Source organism: Bombyx mori, chromosome 17, assembly GCF_030269925.1.
Source record: "Bombyx mori chromosome 17, ASM3026992v2".
NCBI lineage: Eukaryota > Metazoa > Arthropoda > Insecta > Lepidoptera > Bombycidae > Bombyx > Bombyx mori.
In genome coordinates this window covers 14,444,252-14,469,508 of record NC_085123.1, presented here as the reverse complement: position 1 = coordinate 14,469,508, position 25,257 = coordinate 14,444,252, and the positions used below count along the sequence as shown (strand labels likewise).

The window sequence follows — 25,257 nt, the reverse complement described above, 5'->3', positions numbered from 1 at the left end:
GATTTCTACGTTGTAGTTAAACTAAAAAGTGTGTTTCTAGTATTTTGTTTCATTATTTATTTACGTTTGTCATTTAATTCAGTAATAGATAAAAAAAAACAAGTGTTGCTTGTTTGAAGAGTTGTCTTATCATATTTAGCGCATTCGTCATACAGTGATTTATGATACGCTAGGTAGTCAATTCGAGATTATATTAATTAGCTCAAAATCTACTCGAAGATTGCTACACGATTAAATGTGTCAGAAGTGAAATATAGATTATTCAAACGTAAAAGAAGACAATTTTTAATAACTATTTGCGAACTGAACTTAGTCATGACGTATCAGATAATTGAAACCAGAATCACGAGATGTAAAAGTGTATATGTGTTTTCCCTGTAGACTCCAAAACGGCTGGACCGATTTCCATGAATTATTTTAATTTCGAGAAGGCGGCACGACATGAGAACCCTCTTGTCGTGGCCGCTGGAAACTACATACCCGATCCTGTAGACCGCAATCGTAAACAGTTGACGTCGTCCAAAGCAGGTCATTTCGGATTCTTCCGATCCATTAACGGTGCTTTTAGGCACCACAAGCACCGGTCACCGTCCTCGTCGAACCCGTCGCTTGCGACGAAGGGCCCGACGAGCGAATCAGCCCACTGAGTTTCTCGCCGGTTCTTCTCAGTGAGCCGCGTTTCCGATCCGGTGGTAGATTCTGGGAAGCACTGCTCTTGCTAGGGTTAGTGTTACCAACACTCCGGTTTGAGCCCTGTGAGCTCACCTACACACGTTACGGTGAAGCTGAAATAGCCTCTCAAGGCTATCAGCATAGGTAGGAGAACAAAAAAAAAGAATTATTAAGAAAATCTGCAGCTTGTAAAATCGACAATGTCTCAATGTCGTGACAAGAATACGGTGGCTGTGAATAAGGTCCTTGAGAATGAGTACAGGGAACGGGTCTTGGTGGAAAGACGTTTGTAAATATGGAGGATATTAGAGGAGAGTGAAATATGGAAGATATTATAGTAGAGTGCAGGACGACCTAAATTTATTTCAGTATCGTCTCGAATTCCTCTGAGCTAATAGGTGCGAAGATCCACCAGTGCTTCTCGCTAACTTTTAAAACGACTCAAGAAACCTGAAGAAAAGTATTTTTGCGTTATTAATCCTTCTGGTAGTAGTCCCCCTTAAATAGATACCGGACTCCATAGAAATCAATAACGTTAGTGCCGCTACCGTTCAAACCGCAACGCATTACTGCTGCACGGCAGAAACAGGCACAGTGGTGGTAGCTACCCGTGTGAGCTCAAAAGTCGGCTAAATAGTCACCAGAGCCCAAGGATATCGGCAACGCCAATTGCGCCACCAACCTTGAAAAATGAGTTCTAAATCTCAGTTTTTACAGTACGACGGCTGCCCCACTCTTTAAAACGCAACGCTTTGCTGCTTCATGGCTGAAATATGGCTCACAAGTCGCCTTAAAATCAGTAGTTTTGTCTGTGTCTCAAAAATGAAACCCTTGAATTGTTCTGCCAGTTTATTTATTAAGTACTACTATAAATTCCAAAACGCCGTTTTGTATTTGAGGGTCACGGTTCGAGGCTCGATTCAGAGTGTCTTAATTCACAATGCCCTTGACCCTAGAACAGAAATATGTCAAGATCTGAAAAAATGTTTTTTCCAATAATTCGTAACGAATTGTTTTTAATTGACGAAAATATACAAGAGAGCCCAAATGCCGGACTTTGTTCTGACCAAATATTGAATTCTATTTATGAGTGTTCTGGGCCAAATTTTAAAATACATTACCTTAAAGGCTGTTATACCATTTAAATAAAATACACAATGGCTTCATGGCAGCAATAAGTGGTTTTTTTTTATTTATTGCCCTTGTAGGCAGACGAGCATACGGCCCACCTGATGGTGAGTGGTTACAGATATTTGTGATACAGATTCTTGCGGGTTCACAATACGCTAAACAATTATCAGGGCTTAAGGAATAAATATTGTAATTAGTATCAGCCTAACTTGAGACATGATCGTCATCACAATTGTATTAGAATAAGCAAACTACCTGAAAAGTCCTTCGGGTATGAAGATATAACTCTAAGAAACCATTTAAGATAGTACCCATTAAATTTGTGTTTTGCATATTTCGTTCAAATAGCAGAGTTGTAAAGAACTGTTTGTGATGATCCCCTGATTTAATTTTTCTCATCGCATCACGATACTAATTCCTCAGCACTTCATCGTAACTTAATTTCCAGACATGTTTTGTTTCATGGTGTTTTCTAAGCGGTTCGGCATCTCTTTCTTCAAATGAGAGAGAAAGAAGGAAGCCCTCAGAGATAAATAGTCGGACAATGGTTGCTGACCTCCATCAACGATGTTGATCACATGCCATCAGATAAGTCCTGTGCTTAGACAGAAGTTTTAGAATATATTTGTTTAAGCTAACAACAAAAAAACCTTACTTCCATATATTTTCAACATTTCTAATGACGTTATCAGATACGTATTTTGGTGCTATTCTTTTGGAAAATAGTAATGTTTGGCTCGCCGATCTCCGCATCACGTAATCCGTGCACTGGTTACTCTTGGTGCATTTTGATCCCTCCAGCAGCTCCTCAAGGTTATTTCTAAGTTGTACAAAAAATGTAAAAAAATTACATTAAAACTAATGGAACAATATCAGAGGAAGTTAATTTTTAGGCTACTGATATAGTCTGCAGATTATAATGTGTACATATTATTATATGTGTGCACAATGATACATATATGTACTCAATAAGGAAACAATCTTAAGCAATTCCAAACAAATGACCCTCCGTTTGAATGGAATATAATCTGTTATTGGAACCTCTGGGTCTGCGGAGGGACTTCGGTTCCCTCTGTATTTTGTACCGTATGTTCCATGGGGAGTGCTCTGAGGAATTGTTCGAGATGATACCGGCATCTCGTTTTTACCACCGCACCGCCCGCCACCGGAGTAGAGTTCATCCATACTACCTGGAGCCACTGCGGTCATCCACAGTGCGTTTCCAGAGGTCTTTTTTGCCACGTACCATCCGGCTATGGAATGAGCTCCCCTCCACGGTGTTTCCCGAGCGCTATGACATGTCCTTCTTCAAACGAGGCTTATGGAGAGTACTAAGCGGTAAGCAGCGGCTTGGCTCTGCCCCTGGCATTGCTGAAGTCCATGAGCGACGGTAACCACTCACCATCAGGTGGGCCGTATGCCGGTCTGCCTACCATGGCAATAAAAAAAAAACAGATAACAAGCCGAAGTCCATATTTATCGTAATGAGAATTATAGCGTTTTAGTGGAATTCTGAATTGGTACCCCTTGATTTGAAACTAAATCCCTTGTCCGTTTACTAATCAATCTCCCGTTAATTAAAAGAATAATTGCAAGAATAAGGTGAAAATTCAGACCAAATTACAAGGTAAGAATGGTGCTATAGAACTGATGATGGTGTATTAACTGGAGTAGGTGCTTCCAATTAGCAGCTAGACCGACTGATTCTACAAGATCCCCCGTCGTATGACGTTCCATGGTTAGGGTTATGAGACATGGCTTCTAGGGCATAGAGAGAGATAGACGAGAGTTATTATAAAAAAAAATCTACACGGAACTTTACAAATTCAGACTGGTGGTAGAACCTCGTGTGAGTCCGCACGGGTAGGTACCACCACCCCGCCTATTTTTGCCGTGAAGCAGTAATGCGTTTCGGTTTGAAGGGTTGGGCAGCCGTTGTAACTATACTGGAGATCTTAGAACTTATATATCTCAAGATGGGTGGCGCATTTACGTTGTAGATGTATATGGGCTCCAGTACCCACTTAACACCAGGTGAGCTGTGAGATCGTCCAACCATTAAAGCAAAAAAAAAATATTGTATTGGTGCATTGGTATCACCAATCAGAAGATTCCCCCCAAAAAGTAGTGTAGATAATGGTATTTTCACATATTTTCCTGTCTACCTGTCTGATTTATTCTGTATAAACGCAGTTGAGTTTACAATCTATTGTATGCGTTAAGAGCAAGCAATATTCACCTTCTGGTCTCTATGGACTTCAAGATTCAAGAGACGCTGAAACTGAAGTAGGACTATAAGCTTGCCTAATTTTCGTGAAAACAAAAATCTATACTTATACTCACGAGAAAAACCAAAAATTGTATTTCTCTTCATTGAACTTTGACGACGTGCTATTTAAAGTTCTCTGTATTAGTGCGTAACAACCGCTACCCGATGCGTCTAAGGCTGCGAAATGTGTAAGTGTATTTTTTTAAAAATTTTTTTTATGTTATTTCATTGGTGGGTGGACGATCTTACGGCTCACCCGATGTTAAGTGGTTAACGGAGCCCATAGACATCTTCAACGTAAATGCCACCACTTTTCGGGCCGGGGGCCGAACCTCCTACGAGGTCCCCGCGCCTAGGGGGCGCGCGGGGTATGTGAGACTCAACGATCTGCAGGTGTTGAGAGCAGATCGCGGGCCCAAGGATTTTAGGGCCCACCCACTAAACGACTCCCCTGCACTCTTACACCCGACGTCCGATCTCCATCCGGGGTCAGAACCCGTTCAGAGTAGGGGGGTTCCCGCGGTCAACACTACAACCAGACACGCGGCGCCACCCCGAGGACGCCCGACCGACGGGTCGTCGAGGCGATAGTCGACGACCAACGACGTCGGTCTCCGCGGTACGGCGGCCCTACCAGGCCGCCCGGGCGGTGCCGCTGGTGTTCCGGGATACCCCGCTGGGCCAGAACCAGCCTGCCGGGTCGGAACGCGATACACCGCCGACCGGGTTGCTCTTCAACAGTATGTTCGGCGACGACAGCGACGACGAAAATGCGGACCGCATCGCAGTCCGCAGCCGCCGACGCGCCGTCCCGTCCTCCTGGTGCCAGCGCGCTAGAGTGACGGTAGCATGCGGCGCAGCCTCAACCCCCTTAGGTCGCCCCGTGACCATCACTGGGAGGAGACTGCCTCCTCATAGGGGCTGGAGCTGGACAAACGCCCTCCTCCGACCCCCGGCCCGACGGCGGCGGCACGGCGCCGAGAGGGAAGAAGAGCTCTCCCTCTCCCGTTCCGCCGCCTCCTTCTGCGAGATGGTGGACTCGCAGAAGTCGAGCATCGCCTGCCAGGACTCGTCGCTGCCTAGCATCGTAGCCACGACGGTCGGAAGCGACAAGTCCGGTCCTATTTTTGCAACGAGGACGCGGCGCTGCTCCGCGAAAGCGAGGCAGTACGCGAGCGTGTGCTCCGCTGTGTCCTCGTTGCAGCCACTGCAGTGGTGGCACTTCGGCGTCGGCTCCCTCCGGGCGACAAGGTGCAGGTAGCGACCGAAACAGCCGTGTCCCGTGAGCACCTGTGTCGCTCGGAAGGTGAGACGTCCTCGGTCGCGATTCACCCAGTCCGAGAGGACCGGGCGGATCGCCTCGACGGTCCGTCGCCCGTAGGCGGGGTCCGCCAGGCGGCGAGACCACGCCTCGAGCACGGCACGCCGAGATTGAAGCTTCCGCGCTCGAACTTCCGCCGCGCCAGGACGCGGCTCCCCCCTGGAGCGAAGATCGCATCGCCACGCGTAATCCGCAGCGAGCGCCTCCGCCTCCAGGTCCCAGCGGGGCGTGCCGGCGAGCACGCACGCCGCCTCGAACGAGACGGTGCGGTACCCGCGAACCGCCCTGACCGCAATCGCTCGCTGTGGCCGTCGCAACGCCGCGACGTTGTCGCGGGTCAGGACGTGGCACCACACGGGAGCCCCGTACAGTGCCATCGACCGCACCACCCCCGTGTAGAGGCGGCGCACCACCGCGTCAGGCCCCCCGACGTTCGGCAACAGCCGACTCAGCGAGCCGGCGGCTGCCATCAGTCGGGGACCTAATCTTTCAAAGTGAGCGCGGAAGCTCCAACGACCGTCCAGTACGAGACCGAGGTACCGCAACCCGGTCGCCTCAATCTCGACGCGAACGCCTCCGATCACGAGGTGGGCCCCCTGAGGCGGCGCTCTCCGGGCCCCGTGAAACAACAGGGCCTGGGATTTATCGAGCGCCACCTCCAGACCCAGCCTTCGGATCCTGCCGACGACGAAGGCCACACCCGCACAGGAAAGACGGGCAGACTCGCGTAAATCCTTCCCCCGGGCCACGACCAAAGTGTCGTCAGCGTAGCAAACTACACTCAGACCCGGGAGAGGAGCGCTAAGGGCGCCCCGCAGGACCCAGTCATAGCTGATGTTCCACAAGAGAGGGCCAAGGACCGACCCCTGTGGAACACCGCGCTCGACGGGGAAGCGGAGCACCGTCCCACCGTCCCACCGTGCCCAGTGCACACGACCGACCTATCCTCGAGGTAGGACCCGACTAGCCGACGGAGATACGCAGGGACGCCGTGATACTCCAGCGCCCCCGCGATCACCGACCAGGGCAGGGTGTTGAACGCGTTGGCGATGTCCAAGGACACCGCCAGTGCAACCCCGCCCCGGCCGACAGCCTCATCAGAGAGAGCGCGCACGCGCATCACCGCTTCGATGGTCGAGCGGCCCTCCCTGAATCCGAACTGCTCCGCTGACAAATCGGGACCCACCCCCGTCAGGTGCTGGACGATGCGGGCAGCCACCACCCGCTCAAGCAGTTTTTCCGCCTCGTCCAGCAACACGATGGGACGATACCCTGCAGGTGAGTCCGCAGGGCGTCCCTCCTTCCTTAGTAGAACAAGTCTGCCCGTCTTCCACTGCTTCGGAAACCGTCCCGACTCAAGGCAGGCTTCAAAGAGCCGCACGAGCCGGTCCCCAAGGGCACCGAAGGCCAAATCCCAGACCCGGCTGTGAACACCGTCAGGGCCGGGGGCCGCGTCCTTCCTCCGCATCCTCGACACGGCCGCACGAATCTCCTCCTCCGATATGCTCGGAGGGACCACCTCAGCAGGGGCATCACCGTTCACGCTATCGCGTGGTGGCGTGCCCATGGAAGGGGGCTCAAAGCACCTCTCCATCCGCGGGAACAGCCCGGAGACAATCTCCCGCAGCTGCTGAGGCTGGAGACGCTCCGTCACCGGAAGCGCCCACGGCCGCAATTTCTTGCGGACCGTTTGGTACGGGCGCCCCCAAGGATCTTGGTCAAGCGTTTCCAGGAGCGTCTTCATACTCTGCCCCACCCTTCAAACCGAAACCCACTACTGCTTCACGGCAGAAATAGGCAGGGTGGTGGTACCCACCCGTGTGGACTCACAAGACGTCCTACCACCAGTAATTACGCAAATCATAATTTTGGTAGTTTGATTTTTATTGCACGATGTTATTTCTTCACTGTGGAAGTCAATCGTGAACACCGATGCATCCCTAGATACAAATTCACCGGACGTCTTATCATTTAGGCCACGACGGCTTCAAAGTGTGAACACTTAAAGTTGAGAACTGAATGGTAATTTAACTTCTTTATACAGTTACCTGAAAATCTATAGTCAGCCTCATCGAGTCTCGCGAGTAAATCAACATTTTCTTCTTCATATGGAGTATCCATATTCCAACAGTAAAGCTTGTTACGGTTCCAATTCGTGAATAGCAAAATGTTTCCTTCAAAATTTTTCGTGTAGAGCAACCCTTCATAATTTGGATAGTAGGTGTTGTTAAATGTATCCTTAAAATAAGCATATAAAATATTATCATTGAGTCTACTTACAAGACTACTACTCTACAAGTTTACTGGTGGTAGGTCATCTCTACCAGTAGTAGGACGTCTCTGCTTGTGGTATGGGGTCTGCATGGGTACAACAACCTTGCTTATTTTGAACGTGAAGAAGAAATATGTTTCGGTTTGAAGAGTAGGGCAGCTGTTGTACTGGCACACTATATTTTAATTGAACATGCAATTTCGAAAAGGGCACATCTCTGAAAATGTAAAATTTTCAGGAAATGAAAAAAAAACTGATTATTTTCTAAAGCAGTATAAAATTTAAAATATTTACTTCTAAGATATATTTTAGTGTTAATTAGTAATTGAAAATTACTGGAATTATTAGTAAATGGGTGTAGGTAAGCCCCAAAACTACATGTAAATGAAAAAACCTATTTGTCAAAATATGCGACATGTGCCCTTTTCGAAATTGCATATTCAATTAAGAATAATAATTAAAATTCGATTCAATCGAGCCTAGATATTAGAACCAACCAGAACTTGCGAAATAATAAAGAGGTTTCATATATTTATCTCAAAAAATATGTCGGTTAACACTTAAGAACTTACACGAGGTCTTGAATCACTTATTGGATCATACAGTTGATTTGTAGAATTTAAAAAATCCACATAGTGTTCGTACGTTTCTTTTGGCCTTTTTCTATATTTTTCAACTTCTAACCTGTATTGTGTTTCAAACTCTGACCAGAAAATGAGTAAGAATTAGTTTTCATAGAACCTCTAAAATATATGAATAGGAATACGTGTTGTAATCTGCGCGAATTGGTGCTGCTGACATTTCTCGGCGTATTCACGGAGTCCATTTCTTTGGTAGATAATTTACAATCAATCTCAGCACAATCAACATTTCAACTTCGTTTCACGTCGGGCGAAACATTTATTTCTTTATGTTAATATTTACCAAGGGCGTGTGGACTCAAAGGCAACTTTTAACGAATAACAATGTAACTTTACTGGTGGTAGGACCTCTTGTGAGTCCGCGCGGGTAGGTACCACCGCCCTGCTTATTTCTGCCGTGAAGCAGTAATGCGTTTCGGTTTGAAGGGTGGGGCAGCCGTTGTAACTATACTTGAGACCTTAGAACTTATATCTCCAGGTGGGTGGCGCCTTTACGTTGTAGATGTCTATGGGCTCCAGTAACCACTTAGCACCAGGTGGCTGTGAGCTCGTCCATCCATTATGCATAAAAAAAAACTTCTAAAAAGAATTTCCCGTTGTTTAAAAGTGGATGGCCCGTAGTTTAAAAGTGGATGTGTGTTCTGTGTGGAACAGTTGTCGCATACAAGAAGAAAATACAATTCTGTGATAGTCGCAGATTGAGCTATAAATAGGCTTATCTCAATCGGCGTGTATTTATGTATGAAAGATGCAGCGGAATTTCGGTGTACACAATTACAACGCACATAGGTTTTCTGGAAACTTATTCTAAGTAACGATGAATCCAAAGTCATATAAAAAGACATACGTGGCACAATAAATTCCCAAGAATCAGCCGTATTACTTGCGCGGCTGATTTTCGTAAAACGCAAGTCCTGAAGCGAGAAGACAATGAGGTCGCCGGTAGTGTCGTCAGTAATGTATACGTAAGACTCGGAGCACGGTAATATAAAATCAACCGATAGAGATCGGAGTCCTGAAAATTTATTTTTTATATTATATAATTTAGCTTATCTTGAAAATGTCGTAAGCGACATTCAGGCATCTGTCAAATATCTTGCGTTGTATGATGGCTACCCGCCACAGAGGATTCTTGATCTGTATTCTTATTTGTTCTTTCTGTTGTGAGCGTCTTGTATGAAATTTACAATTAAATGCACGCTATTAAAGCCCTCGACTTTTTTCTTTTTTTTTAATAACAATCACTCCACGTTAACTGGTCCCGTGCTAAGTTCGTAAAGAACTTGTGTTACAGGTACCAGATAAGGGAAATAAATTTAAGATTTTTATTATACACGTACATATATTTAATAGACATCCTTAACCCTGGAAAAGACATTTATATTTATCATACAAATATCTTCCCTTGGCGGGATTCGAACCCGCGACCCCCTTGTGTAGTGACCATGTCACTTACCACTACACCAGACGGTCGTTTAAGTCAAGGTTCGTCTGTTTGACTTCTATACGGAGCAAATATTCGCGTCAGGAACAATTATGTTTTCTCCTTGTTTTGGTAGTCAAAGTCTATCAATCATATGTAAATATTTAAACTTATGCTATTATGTTTATCGGTCCTAGGTATCTGAGTTTGGGCTCAGATGGCCGTGGATTTTTTTATTGCTTAGATGGGTGGACGAGCTCACAGCCCACCTGGTGTTAAGTGATTACCAGAGCCCATAGACATCTACAACGTAAATACCACCTCGAGATATAAGTTCTAAGATCTGTGTGATTTATCCCTGATTATTTATTTATTTGACGTCCCCCTGCCCGTTGGACCGATGACTTGCGGCGATATGCTGGGGGAGGTTGGATGCGGAAGGCGGATGATCGTTCATTGTGGCGGACTATGGGAGAGGCCTACATCCAGCAGTGGAGACATACAGGCTGATGATGATGATATTTATTTATTATAATTTATAAATGTATTGGTAACTTGCCACTAGTGATACCATTGTGGAGAAAAGCACTGTCAATATTTTTCCTGAACTGAAACTTTGGTCTTAAATTAGTACTGTAAAGTATCAATGATGCTGGTTGTACTTGCTTTCGCACACCTGAAAATTTGAATTTATTTAATTATACAATGTTTTAGTAAGACATTTAAGAATAAACTAGACGATGACCATAATAAAACACGCTCGGAGGTTGTTCACAGACTAACTATATTTCATTCTTATAATAGACAATTATGAGGTGTGCCAAATATTTGCTAACAGATGTCGCCATCCACAGAACATTATTTTGATACTAACTTTAACACCTCAACTTATCAAAATAATCTAAACCTTAAATAACAATTCAAAAGCATACTGTCACAAACAATCCAGTAAATGCATACTTAGCTACTTAAAATTTTATAAATCACACAATAATATGCATGCCTAGCTTCTTAACAAAATAGCTATGTTTGACACTACTCAAGCCCTTTGTTAACAGGTCTGCAGGCATTTCAGATGTTGGCAGATAAACTATTTTTACATGTTTGTTAGCAACTGCTTCTCTAACAAAATGGTGACGCACGTCAATGTGCTTAGTTCTTTTATGGAACATTGGATTCTCTGTCAACTTCTGAGCCCCTTGATTGTCGTTGTACAAGGTTATTGTATAATTACAAAAATCTACAATCTCATTCAACAAGTTCTTTAAATATATTGCCTCTTTACAAGCCTCGGTTATCGCCATGTATTCAGCTTCTGTACTAGATAGGGCTGTAGTCTGCTGTTTTTTACATTCATATGAGATAACAGATCCTGAAAACTTAAAGTAAAAACCTGTATAAGATTTTCTATCTACAGTATTTGAGGCCCAGTCTGCATCAACAAAACCCTCTAAGTTACAATCATCTTTAGTAAACATAAGCCCATAAGATTTAGTTTTGCTTAAATATCTCAAAATTCGTTTTGCATGTTTCCAATGTATAAGTGAATAACTATTATTAAATTGGCTCAAAAAACTTACACTATAAGATATATCTGGGCGAGTTAAGACACTTAAATACATTAAGCTTCCTATTAATTGTTGAAATGGGTATTGTTTACAAACATCAACACTTTTCTCTAGCTTTAAATTATTCTCAATTGGTGTATCAACACCATTACAATTTGTCATATTAAATTTATTTAATATGTAATCCACAAAATGTTTTTGATCTAGTGAAATGGAACCATTTTTATACATTTGAATTCTAATGCCTAAGCATTGTTTTAACTGTCCTAAGTCTTTAATCTTAAATTTTTTTATTAGTACACTCTTAATCTCATTTACCATATCTTGACAATTAGAAAATATAAAAAAATCATCTACAAAAACTGCTATTATGATCAGTTCTTTTTCACTCCTTTTAATATATAAACATGGTTCTAATTTTAACCTAACAAAGTTGGAGTTTAATAAACAATCATTTATTCTTTCATTTCAAGCTCTGGCCGATTGTTTCAAACCATAAATTGCACGTTTTAATTTAAGTATACAATTTTCTTTACAATCTAAATTAGGAGGAACATGCATGTATACATTTTCATTTAGATAACCATTTAGGAATGCTGTAGTGACATCCAAATGAGTAATTTTTAAGTTAAGTTTCACACTTAATGCGAATAAAAGTCTCAAAGTAGAGTAACGAAGCACTGGTGAGTATGTCTCGGTATAGTCCAAACCTTCTTTTTGAGTAAAACCTTTTGCTACCAGTCTAGCCCTATAACGCACTTTACCATCACATTCAAACTTTTTCTTAAAAACCCATTTACATTGCACTATCCTATCAGCTTCTTTTCTGTCAACAAATTCCCATGCTTGGTTTTCTTCAAATGCCTTCAGTTCTTCTGCCATCGCCTGTTCCCACAGTTCCTTCTCTGGTCCATTTATTGCTGTTTCATAACTCAGTTCTTCACCACAGGATTCCAGCTCATCTACAATGCAGAGATTGGAATAGCCATATCTTTCTACTGGCTTTCTCTTGCGCTTACCAAGCTCCTGTAAGTTTTGAATATTTTCTTCTAAAATGGATTCTAAGGTTGACTCATTTTCACTTTCATACACCGATTGATATGAATCTTCGTGGGAGCTCGATGAGTCATAAATATATGTAGGATTGTTAGCGTCTATAGTTGAATTTTCTGATATGCTTCTCTCTTTCTCTGAATTTTCAACTTTCTCCAACACTTTTTCATTATTTACTACTACCTGAGCTGTGTCCGAGTGTTCTTTCTCTATTATAATGACGTCCCTGCTCGTAGTAATCTTCTTGGTTTTGGGGTTATATAATCTGTAACCTTTCACGTTATCCGGATAACCAACTAGAATTAATTTGTCAGCCTTCTTATCCCATTTTTGTCTTTGCACTTTGGGAACATGCACCATTACTTTACTTCCAAAAATCCTGACATAGCTCAAATCTGGCTTCTTGCCTGTCCACTTCTCAAATGGTGTTATCATGCCTAGACTGACAGCTGGCATTCTATTCATTAGGTATACTGCAGTATTCACTGCTTCACCCCAAAAACTTTTGTCGAGATCTGATTCAAACAGTAAACATCTAGCCCGTTCAACTACAGTTCTGTTGAACCTTTCTGAGAGTCCATTCTGTTGTGGAGTGTGAGGATTAGTCTTCTGATGGATGATTCCAGTTTGTTTTAAGAAGTCTTCCATCTCTTGTGAACAAAACTCACCTCCGTTATCTGTTCTCAATATTTTGATCTTGTTTCCTGTTTGATTCTCCACCAAAACACGAAATTCTTTGAAATGCTGGAATACTTGGTTCTTTTCCTTCAAGAAATAGACATAAGTCATTCTGCTGGCATCATCTATGAACAGAAGAAAGTACTTTGCTTGACCAATTGATTTGGTCTCCATCGGCCCACATAAATCTGAGTGTATTACTTCTAGTAGTATATCACTTCTATGATTAGCAGATGGGAAAGGGAAACGAGCCTGTTTGCCCTCACAGCACACTTCACAGTTCTTGATCTGAATATCAGCTTTCTTATCAAAAGTAACCCCTTTCACAGCACCTTCTTTCATCATTTCTAAAGATTTACTGTTTACATGTCCTAGTCTTCTATGCCACATTGTCATGGCCAATAATGCACTCTCTGGTCTTTGTATTTGTAGTTTGTACACACCATTAGTTAAGTTTGCAATTCCTATAAGCTCATTTACTGGATTATATATTAAACAAACATCCTTCTTAAATGACACTTTGTTGCCATTTGCTATCAGTTGACTTACCGATAATAAGTTTGTCGTGAGCTTCGGTATGTATAAAACATTCTTTACAATGACATCATACTGAGAACCATTTACAATCGTGGTTATCTGTGTTTCACCAACACTCACAACAGGCACAGTCATTTGATTTGCAACTACTATTTCTTTGTTTTCATGCACGGGTCTATTTAACTGTAAACAATCTCGACTTGCCGTCAGGTGTGCACTTGCACCTGAATCGACGTACCAGTCTTTTGTACTAAAATTTCCGTTAAAAAATGCAGCACTAAAAGCATTTAAGGTTTTCTTTGTTTTTAGTTCGGGACATTTATTTTTAAAATGCCCTATTTTCTTGCAATTATAACATTTTATTTGTTTACCGCCATTTGAACTTGCACTGTCATTTCTGTCACTATTTGACGTTGACGTTTGCGATTTCATACCACGGTTAGTGTTTCCACTTTTCCACCGCTGTTGTTTTGACCAAAATGCAGAATCTTTTTCAGTAGTACCCACCTCCTCACACATATCGAGCAATTTTGTCTTAATGACGTCAGCGCTAATGGCGATTCCTGAATGCTCGATCGCCATTATCATAGGTGAAAACTTATCTGAGAGTCCCGCCAAAAGTAATGACCCAATCCACTCATCTGTGATTTCGAATCCTGTGCCCTTCAATTTCTGCGCTGTTTCAACTATTTGAGATACGTAGCTTGTCATCGAATCACAGTTTTCGAGGCGAACTGAAGTCGTCGTGGCCTAAAGGATAAGACGTCCGGTGCATTCGTTGTTGCGATGCACCGGTGTTCGAATCCCGCAGGCGGGTACCAATTTTTCGAATGAAATACGTACTTAACAAATGTTCACGATTGACTTCCACGGTGAAGGAATAACATCGTGTAATAAAAATCAAACCCGCAAAATTATAATTTGCGTAATCACTGGTGGTAGGACCTATTGTGAGTCCGCACGGGTAGGTACCACCGCCCTGCCTATTTCTGCCGTGAAGCAGTAATGCGTTTCGGTTTGAAGGGTGGGGTAGCCGTTGTAACTATACTGAGACCTTAGAACTTATATCTCAAGGTGGGTGGCGCATTTACGTTGTAGATGTCTATGGGCTCCAGTAACCACTTAACACCAGGTGGGCTGTGAGCTCGTCCACCCATCTAAGCAATAAAAAAAAAAAAAAAAAAAAAAAATTAACGTTCGAAGCAAACTGATTTTTCGTTGATACCCGGTGTCATCGAACAATTGTTTCAATTTATTCCATACACCGATTACTGTAGTCTCACTCTTGATATGCGCGTATAATGAAGAGTCAATAGTCATGACGAGTTTGGCTTTGGCTTTTTTTATCTCAGCTTCACTCATTTCTGCGGAAAGGTTCTCCAAGTCAATGCCTTCGAGCAGCAAAAAATTACTTGTTGCGAACGCCCAATCATCGTAATTTTCGCGACCTTTGAGTTTCGGCACATTAACTAGGTAGCCCGACGTCGACATAATTCACTTTTTAGGAAACTATTGCACTGAATAACTTCTAATAATTTGTTAAAAGTGGGACTGGGCCCATAACCTAATAAAACACGCTCGGAGGTTGTTCACAGACTAACTATATTTCATTCTTATAATAGACAATTATGAGGTGTGCCAAATATTTGCTAACAGATGTCGCCATCCACAGAACATTATTTTGATACTAACTTTAACAGACCAAGCTCTTTGCTCTTTTTTTTTTATAATATTTAAATACGAACTACATATTGGATAAAATGATGAAATATTCCAAGATCGTTTAGGCATTTTTAAGTGCCTTCGGGTGGCTTAACAATGCCATTTGCTGAAAAATAGTATTATTATTCGCCAATAGATGTCGGGAAGAGTCATGAAGTTGATTATCGATAAAGTTGATTATTGATAACACGAATAAAACAACATTTTCTGAAAATAAATCGTAGCCAGTTCGATTTATCGCCCCCGAAATCCCCTGCATACTAAATTTTATAAAAATCGTTGGAGCCGTTTCCGAGATTCAGGATATATATATGTTGGCAGACGTCAGGGATGGCTGAGCGGTAGTTTCGTCATCACTCGTATTCGATTGAACTCAGTTTAGTCAATAAAACTTTTCAATAATAATTATTGAAACTCAACACACACAACTTTCACAATGACAGGACAAACCGACAGTTTCGTTGCACATACCGACAGACCGACTGACTCACTGACTGAGACGGACGGAATGACTGTCTGACACGGAATGCCACGACTCTGTCCACGTACCGCCATTTTATACTGTGGCGTTACGGAGTCTACCCTTCATTTTGTGATATTTATCAAAACAACATTTCATCATTTAAAATAATAATCAAAACCACCGTCTTAATATTACCAAAAGTCGTTATCCACGACATATATATATACAAGAATTGCTCATTTAAAGGTATAAGATTTTATTCAAAATATAATATTGATTTCAAACAATCAATACTACAAACGCGACACTCAAAATACATTTCTATAAAGAAAACATTATGTATTAAAATCGACATGTCCATAATTGTAATATCTATACTAATATTATAAAGAGGAAAGATTTGTTTGTGTGTTTGAAAAATTCTTTCACTATTTGAAAGCTACATTATTCCCGAATGCCATAGGCTATAAAAATTTTTGAAAAAAATTAGGGATCCTTACTTAAACTCCAATAATGTAACCCAAGGTGTAAAAAAATTACGTAAAATATTCTTTAGATCGCGTGCCCTGCGAAAACTATTGATAATAGAATAAAATAATGTACTACGACTTTGTAGAACACATTATTATTTACAAAAAGGGTGGCGACAACATATCTAACTATTATAGTTATGCCGCAATAAGTGTTATTTTATTTAAAACAATAAAACAACGTCAAATATCGTTGAAATTTTTGTTTAAGACCCGAGCGGAGCCGGATCGGGCCGCTTGTCGTGAATAATCGCATGACTACATCTTTCCCCTTACCTATGAAAATCGTTGGGAGATCACGATTTCATCACTCCTAGCGAATAGCACCTCTCCATCAAGCGGATGAAGAGGCGCAAGGCGCCGGGTGAGGACGGTATTCCCTCCTTCGCATTTTTTCACTTCCCTGAAACGGTCGTGTCATATATGACACGGCTGTTCAATTCCATTCTGTCCACAGGACACTTCCCGGAAATTTGGAAATTGGGCAAGGTTATTGCCTTACCCAAACCCGGCAAGAATAAGAGAAATCCCTCCAGTTATCGTCCGATCACCATGCTGTCGCATGTGGGCAAGTTGTTCGAGCGGCTGCTGCTGAGAAGGGTGTCGTCGCACATCCTTCTCAGACCTGAGCAATTCGGGTTTCGTAGCGGCCACTCGACAACGCTGCTATTGGTCCGCATTATGCATCACTTGGCGGATCGGTCCAACGCGCGCCAGTACACCGTCGCAGTCTTTCTCGATATCGAGAAAGCCTTCAACCGTGTCTGGCATGCGGGACTGTTCTACAAGCTGTTGCAGAACACGGACCTCCAGCACGCCTACCTGCGACTGCTGGGGTCGTACCTAGAGGGAAGATCCTTCCTTGTCGCGGTCGAGGGCGCCAAGTCGTCGGTGCACCCAGTTACGGCCGGAGTTCCCTAGGGAAGTGTCCTGGCACCATTCCTCTACGCTCCTTACACTAACGACATTCCCACTCTCGAGGGCAACCTCCGAGAGCGAGAAGCCTACGTGAAGATGGTGCTGTTTGCCGACGACAGCGCCTTCTTCGCGTCCTCAAATTTCCCCTCCGCGGCCATTTCGAGGGATGCAGAGGTTATTGGATCTATTGTCCCAGTGGCTGGACCGATGGAGGGTCACGGTCAACGTGAGGAAGACTGCGGCTATTCTCTTCGGTCCGGTCCGCACAAGAGTCGTCCCGGAGCTATCTCAGTCTCCGTGACGCTAATGTCGAGTTTAGATCCAGCGTCCGGTACTTGGGGGTCAGTATAAACTGGAGTTTGAAGATGACCGTCCATGCCAAGTCGGCGTTGGCCTCCAGGTTGCCTATCAGGGCTGGGCTCGGCATTTACAAGACGTATGTTCGTTCCCGTATCACGTACGCAGCTGCGGTCTGGTATCACCTCATCCCGCAGATCATTCGGGTGAAGTTAGAGGCCCAGCAAAATCTGGCTCTTTGCACGATAGTCGGAGCAGGGCGTTACTTCAGAAATAACGTAATCACTTGGGATCTGGATGTGAAGTCGCTCGAGGAGTTCATCCGGAACTCGTAATCTTTACTAGCGGGCTGACGGTGGACCCCACGAGCATCTTCACAATATAGCTCCCTTGCACGCCAGACCACCAGATGGTCGGGCGCTACCAAGGGAGCTACTGGAACCCACGGCTATGGTAAGTCGGCTTAATCGGAGTGATATGGGAGTGCTCATTATGAGTGCCCCCAAGGGACTGAGCTGTCCACACTCGTCATTTCCCCCCACATTGTTGGGGTGCGCCCCTATGGGGACCCGTTCTACCACCCCTCTTGGGTGGGCCTCTACCTCGTCAGGTATGTGGTATCATAATGTAGGTCCCTCCCCGCTTCGGTCTTCCCCTTCTGGGGAGCCCGAGAGCGTGAGCGCCAAAACAAAGTGCCGTGGCTCCTCCTCTTGTTTGTAGAGGTGGGGCCGCGGCATAGGGCGGTGGCGGGCCCAAGCCGGCTGACTGTTGTTGTTGTGCTTTGTATATATTGTATAGTTAGTTTTAGTTAGTTTGTAGTTAGACAGTAAGTAAAAAAAAAAAAAAAAGCAGATGACAACACGACGCCGGAGAGTCCTAGCCGCCGGGCGTCATCCCTTTACCTAATCAAGCCTTCGTATTATATATATGTATATGACGGCGTTAACGATATTTATGTTATATAGCACGTGCAATAGGAGTGACTCACACAAGCCAGGCGCGCCGGCCGTGTCGTTCCACTCGTAAACAACAGCTTACATCAGAAGTGAGATCAGGACTCTACTCTCACTGGCGTGACGTGTTTGAACATGTTCGAAGTACAGCAAAAAAACATGATGCAGATCAGAATACTAGTAGTGGTACGCCACAAGAGCGTGAATGCAGCATACGTAAGTCGTGTAATAACGTCTCTGTTACCTCGATGGAAGATCTGAGCCACGAAGAAATCGTCACATCTTACGTTCTGGCTCATGTTGCCCAGTTTGACTGTCGACGTCATCACATGGCGTTTACTAACGGAAATACAACACGTAACAAGCTATTGCAAGAAATTAAGGCAAGTGCAAATCTCAAGTGAAACTTCGACCGCAATAATGGATCTGTCATGACGAGTGGGTAGTTCGGACAAGAATTATTTTAAGCGGCTGACTTCTGCTAGAGTTGCATGGCACTAGTGTAGTAAACCAGGACATGAGACTGTGAATTGTCGCTGAAATTTTAGAATCTACTAGATTCAATACCAATAACACTACACGTTCGATGACTTCGGGCTCCAGCAAGTAAGCAAACAAGAAAGCAAGCAAGTTTCCGTGGGGAAGAAAAATTGAGACATCTGAAGTCGTCGTGACCTGTAAGATAAGACGTCCGGTGCGTTCGTGTCTGGCGATGCGGCGGTGTTCGGGTTCCGCTGGCGGATGCAGGTTTTTCCGGTGAAGTGCGTGCTTGTGCGTGCTTGAAAGTGTTCGCGGCTGGCTTCCTCAGTGTGGGAGTAACATCGTGTAAGAGAGGTGGAACCCGTAAAATTGTAGTTTGCGTGGTGGCTGGTAAGATTTGTTGCGGTAAGAAGTTTGCATGGTGGTAAAATGTCTTGTGAGTCTGCACAGGTAGCCGGAGGTGAGACTTCCGCGGTCGCGGCCCACCCAGTCCGCGAGAACCGGGCAGATCGCCTCGACGGTACGGAGGCCGGCTGACGGGTCCGCCAAACGACGAGATCACGCCTCCAGCACGGACTGCCGATATTGGAGCCCCCGCGCTCCGGCTGCACTTGCACTAGGGCGCGCCGCCTCGTAGGAGACTGTGAGGTATCATTGAATAACTGCGATCGCGCGCTGCCGGCGTCGCAGCGCGGCGACGTTCTCGTGGGTAAGGACGTGGCACCAGACGGGTGCTCCGTATAGTGCCATCGACCGCACGGGTACCATCACACTGCCTATTTCTGCCGTGAAGCAGTGGTGTATTTCGGTTTGAAGAGTGGGGCAGCGGTTGTAACTATACTGAGACCTTAGAACTTCTATCTCAAGGTGTGTGGTGCGTTTACGCTGTGGATGTCTATGGGTTCCAGTAACCACTTAACACAAGGTGGGCTATGAGCTCGTCCACACATTAATACGAAGAGCATAATCAAACGTAATTAGATACGAAGTTTAAAGGGCCGTTTAAAGTAGTTGAAGTATTGGATGGTGTCGATTTAATTTTGACTCTCACACATTCGCTTAAGGCTCGAGCTACTACCTGCCTCACAAAAATACAGCCTGCAAAACCTGAACAACCTCCTCATCCGTGGGCGCCCGGCTCTCGCCTGCAAGTCGGCTGTTACGTGTGCGGTGATGCGAGCCATGTAGCTTCTGGGTGTTCCATGCGCTACAAGAAGAAAAACGACACTGCTCCAGGTGCTGTGGCAGGTTCAACCAGAGACGTACCGTTACGCGAAGTACCTCGAGGCCCGTCAGGCCTACTAGAAATTTCTGAAAATTATAGTGACTATGACGTGACGGCGTACACAGATGGGTTAATTAATCTTGTTCATGAAACTGATCTTAATGATGACGACTCTATCACTGACAATAGAAGCGACATTTTGGTCCGCAAATAGCGATACAGCAAACATAGTCTGTGGGTAGTGATACAATGTCTGTAAGCTCAGGCACCTCAGGTGCAGGTGTTGGAAATGTAGAAAACGACGGTCGGTCTCGCACTATTTCTGAAGAAATTCCGTATAAATGTTCTGGTTTAAGAAATGTTTTAACAAACGCTACCGTACACGCAGATTAAATAAAAAAAAAAGAAAAAAAAGAGAATTGTATGTGGCTAGAGAGATGTTAATCCGGACTAGCAAAAAAAAAAAAGAGGAAAAAAAAAAAGAAAGTGTGAAGTCATTGAAGGGTCTGTCCGGTCCAATGGCTTGGCTATAGGGATTTTCATCCAGATTAGCCACAACAATTAGCTACAGGGATTGCGATTCGGTCTAGCATTATCCGGTCCAGTTCGAAAAACTGAAGGGATAACAATTCCGGTCTAAGTTAAAAGGGACATACTTACATACCTGAAGAGTTTTAAATGAACTGGCCCAGGTATGTAAGCAGTCTGAAGGTTATTTATAGCCAGTATAGGATTTTCTGAAGAATTATGCGAACCGAACCGTACTAGATTGTTAATATCATAGACCACGTTTTAAGTTGCATCCGTTAATGTCAGGATGAACGAACACGTTTGTTGTTCACAGACATACCATAAGAATGCGCGCACGAGGACGAGCGCACGTCAGTATGGCCGTGACGGCGTTAACGATATTTATGTTATATAGCACGTGCAATAGGAGTGACTCACACAAGCCAGGCGCGCCGGCCGTGTCGTTCCACTCGTAAACAACAGCTGCAACAGAAGTGACTCATAAGCCAGCTGCGCCGGCTAGTATAAAAAGGCGGAACGTGCCTTGAAATGAACATTCGTTGGACTGCGCTTGCCTGGTGCACTTACTATATCCTTGTTACGTTGTGTGATTCAGTGACTGTTGTACGTACTGGTTAAAGTTGGACAAGTGTTAAAGTGAATTGTTAAGATAACATATTGTTGATTAAATCAGGAATCAAAAAGTGATATCGTTTTACTTGGTGTTCAACAAGATAATGTCTACCCTCAAGCTTACATATACCTAGTCAGGTCATAAGTATTGTCACACAGTAAAAACTTTTCTTTTAGAATGCTGGCCACAAAAAAGTTTATTGAATTCGAATTTCGAATCGTTCATGAAAATAAAAATGTATACTGTATAGAATTTTACTCATTTTTAAATATGGAGTGGACGCTTAAAGAAGACCGTGTTGCAGTTATTGCGTTGCATCGTTGCGGTTACGCGCCAATTCAAATTTTTAACATACTGAAAATTTTGAATATAACCAAAAGATTCGTTTATCGTACCATCAAACGATACAATGAAGACTCTAGTGTAGATGACAGGTCAAGAAGTGGTCGCCCTCGGTCTGTTAGGACTCCAGCAGTGATAAAAGCTGTGAAGGCGCGAATTCAAAGAAATCCCAAACGTAAGCAGAAACTGTTGGCCCTTCAGATGGGGTTAAGCAGAACCACGGTGAAAAGGGTGTTAAATGAAGACTTAGGGCTTCGGGCATATCGAAGAAAACCAGGACATCGTTTAAATGCTCGTCTAATGGACCTGAGACTGAAGAGATGCCACGCTTTGTTGAAGCGGTACGCGGGAAAAAAATATCGGGAAATTCTTTTTTCGGATGAAAAATTTTTTACCGTAGAAGAGAGCTACAACAAACAAAATGATAAGGTGTACGCACACAGTAGTGAAGAAGCGAGCAACCGTATTCCGCATGTCCAACGAGGTCATTTTCCATCCTCGCTCATGGTATGGTTGGGAGTTTCTTATTGGGACTTAACAGAGGTACATTTTTGTGAGAAAGGTGTAAAAACGAATGCAGTTGTGTATCAAAATACAGTCCTGACGAACCTTGTGGAACCTGTTTCTCATACCATATTCAATAACAGGCACTGGGTATTCCAACAAGATTCGGCGCCAGCTCATAGAGCGAAGAGCACACAAGACTGGCTGGCGGCGCGTGAAATCGACTTCATCCGGCACGAAGACTGGCCCTCCTCCAGTCCAGATTTGAATCCGTTAGATTACAAGATATGGCAACACTTGGAGGAAAAGGCGTGCTCAAAGCCTCATCCCAATTTGGAGTCACTCAAGACATCCTTGATTAAGGCAGCCGCCGATATTGACATGGACCTCGTTCGTGCTGCGATAGACGACTGGCCGCGCAGATTGAAGGCCTGTATTCAAAATCACGGAGGTCATTTTGAATAAACTTTAATGTCATAAAAATCTATGTTTTGTTAAGTTAATTTTGGTATATGAATGGTTACATAATGAATAAACTTGTTTCAATTATTTTACATTAAACATGTGACAGAATTTATGACCTGACTAGGTATATCATGTCGATGTTTTTGTAACCGTGCAAGCTGCGAACATCTCTCCCCTCTTCCATCTCGTCCTGCATCCACATCACCCCTGCCCTGAGTGACTGGGAGTTTTTCGCCCGGGTAGTGGGGTTTGCCCCGAAGCCCGTTCCGTGCCCCCGTAAGGGGGTACGACGACCTGTCTTCTTCTTCTATGAAAATGGCTGTTCTGTTTATAATATTTTGTATCATAGTATTATACTAGTCTTCGAAACTGCGATCAAATGTAGTACTCACCTGGGATATCGAGGTATCCTGTATCAACAAACCAAAGTCTAGAACAGCTGTCTTCAAACATGTTAAAAACCGATGTAAATTCTTTACCTTCGTTTGAATTAGGAAATGGTCTTAGCATTGGTACTTCTTCATCAAGAAACCTATCAATAAAGTTGACAGTAAATGGTATTCCTGAAATATAAAATTTTGAACTGTTCGTTGGCTGATTAACGACAATCATCGTTGACCCAATAGCTGTTTGTTGTTTTTTTTTTACCACCTGGTGTTAAGTGGTTACTGGAGCCCATAGACATCTACAACGTAAATGCGCCACCCACCTTGAGACATAGGTTCTAAAGTCTCAGTATAGTTATAACGGCTGCTCCGCCTTTCAAATCGAAACGCATTACTGCTTCACGGCAGAAATAGGCAAAGCGGTGGTACCTACCCGTCCGGACTCACAAGAGGTCCTACCATCAGTAATTAGGCAAATTATAATTTTGCGGGATTGATTTTTATTACACGATGTTATTCCGTGGAAGTTAATCGTGAACATTTGTTAAGTACGTATTTCATTAGAGAAATTGGTACCCGCCTGCGGGATTCAAACACCGGTGCATCGCTAGATACGAATGTACCGGACGTCCGTTATCCTTTAGGCCATGACGACTTCAAATGTGGAGGTGGAGCTCGCTAAACGAGCTAAACAGCGTATCCCGTCACATCAAAGGCAAGGTCTTTCTAGTTGTTAACAGCTACCGTCGCCCATGGACATCGGCAATACCTGTCATAACTTAGTCGCTGCCGAGCGTTGAGTATTCTTCCTAAGCCTCATTTGAGGAAGTTCATATAATGGCGCTCAGAAAACACCGAAAACTAATTGTGGTTCATACCAGGTCGAGTTCTAGGGATGCTTATTGTTATTCGAGGAACATCATAAATAAAGTCATAGGGAATCAAGTTTTGTCTTATTAGAAACTTTTCATGTTCCTCTAAGGCCACGTTCCGAAAGGTAAACGCCCCGTCTTTGTATTCGTAATCCGAGTCATTCGTATCTGGAAAAGAAATTGACTAACTACTGCAATTGTAAATCATCATCTCATTAACGTACCATATTAGGTAAATTAAAATTAGTTTTTTTTTATATTTCAATTTACAATCCAAATTACGTCTGATAAAAATAAAGTGTAATAGAGAAATTTTTTTTTATTGCTTAGATGGGTGGACGAGCTCACAGCCCACCTGGTGTTAAGTGGTTACTGGAGCCCATGGACATCTACAACGCAAATGCGCCACCCACCTTGAGATATAAGTTCTAAGATCTCAGTATAGTTACAGTTACAACGGCTGCCCCACCCTTCAAACCGAAACGCATTAGTGTTTCACGGCAGAAATAGGCAGGGCGGTGGTACCTACCCGCGCGGACTCACAAGAGGTCCTACCACCAGTAAAAGTATACCAGTATTCGTATTGTTATTTCTAGAAATTCCAAACATCAAATGCGCTGTAAGCACTAATCATTTTAGCCGCTAACAATTCGCAAATAGTAAAAAATACTATGGCAAATATATTATATAGAACTTAAACTTACATTTTACTCCATCAATATCGTAACTGAACAGGCTCCAACTATGTTCATGCGTAAAGTTTTGTTGAGCATCATACACTGGCAGTATTATTAATTGGATTAATAATAAATACAACATGATAAAAGCACGTCTGCAACCGCTCCGATCGTATTTGGAACTGAGATATTTTAGCCATTGAATACAATTTCGGTTTATGAGTGATTTTAGAACTGTAATTAATATGAGCCTCGCAGTCAAAAAGTTATTACGCTAGGCTTTTTTTTTTTTTTTTCCTACCTAATCTGAGAGCCTTGAGAGGCTATTTCAGCGTAACCCTAACTTTTGTAGGTGAGCTCACGGGGCTCAAACCTGATGACGATGCTAACACGAACCCTAGCAAGAGCCGTGCTTCGCAGAATCTACCACCGGATCGGAAACGCGACCCACTGAGAAGATCCGGCGAGAAACTCAGTGGGCTGTGTCTGAGGGCTAATTTACTTGTCGAGCCCTTCGTCGCAAGCGACGGGTTCGACGAGAACGGTGACCGGATACGCTTGGCATGCGGATGAGTGATCGTAATTTTTTTGTAAACTTAGAGAACGCTGCCATCCATTTTCTGTAGAATCCCTTGGTCAGAATTTGGTCATGAAGTGTCACACGTAAGCGACACCAGATTATGCATAAGGTATTTTTTTTTGCTTAGAAGGTTG

General features: G+C 43.7%; 2 protein-coding genes across 3 annotated transcripts in view; one reads left to right on the top strand and one right to left on the bottom strand.

Annotated features, from left to right (window-relative positions):
* LOC101740731 (major royal jelly protein 1-like) overlaps positions 1 to 21,367 on the top strand; it is a 198,324-nt gene extending 176,957 nt beyond the window's left edge. Inside the window, exon 9 of the mRNA XM_062673194.1 lies at positions 21,079 to 21,367. Coding sequence (XP_062529178.1) covers positions 21,079 to 21,139 — 61 coding nt within the window. The 3' untranslated portion in view covers positions 21,140 to 21,367. The remainder of the gene's footprint in view (positions 1 to 21,078) is intronic.
* yellow-11 (protein yellow-like) lies at positions 1,509 to 24,966 on the bottom strand. Of its 2 annotated transcripts, XM_012691292.4 has the most exons (10): positions 24,571 to 24,966; positions 23,873 to 24,034; positions 23,001 to 23,171; positions 10,289 to 10,405; positions 9,154 to 9,321; positions 8,238 to 8,368; positions 7,442 to 7,631; positions 4,147 to 4,249; positions 2,459 to 2,623; positions 1,509 to 1,624 (listed from the first exon to the last, which is right to left on the bottom strand). In XM_012691292.4, the coding sequence occupies exons 1-10, from the start codon at positions 24,683 to 24,685 to the stop codon at positions 1,603 to 1,605; spliced, it is 1,344 nt and encodes a 447-aa protein (XP_012546746.1). In that variant the 5' UTR covers positions 24,686 to 24,966; the 3' UTR covers positions 1,509 to 1,602. The 2 variants fall into 2 exon arrangements, with proteins under 2 accessions (XP_012546746.1, XP_021204380.1); XM_021348705.3 differs by lacking the exons at positions 23,001 to 23,171; positions 23,873 to 24,034; positions 24,571 to 24,966 and adding an exon at positions 14,849 to 20,187.
* Between the last annotated feature and the right edge of the window lie 291 nt (positions 24,967 to 25,257).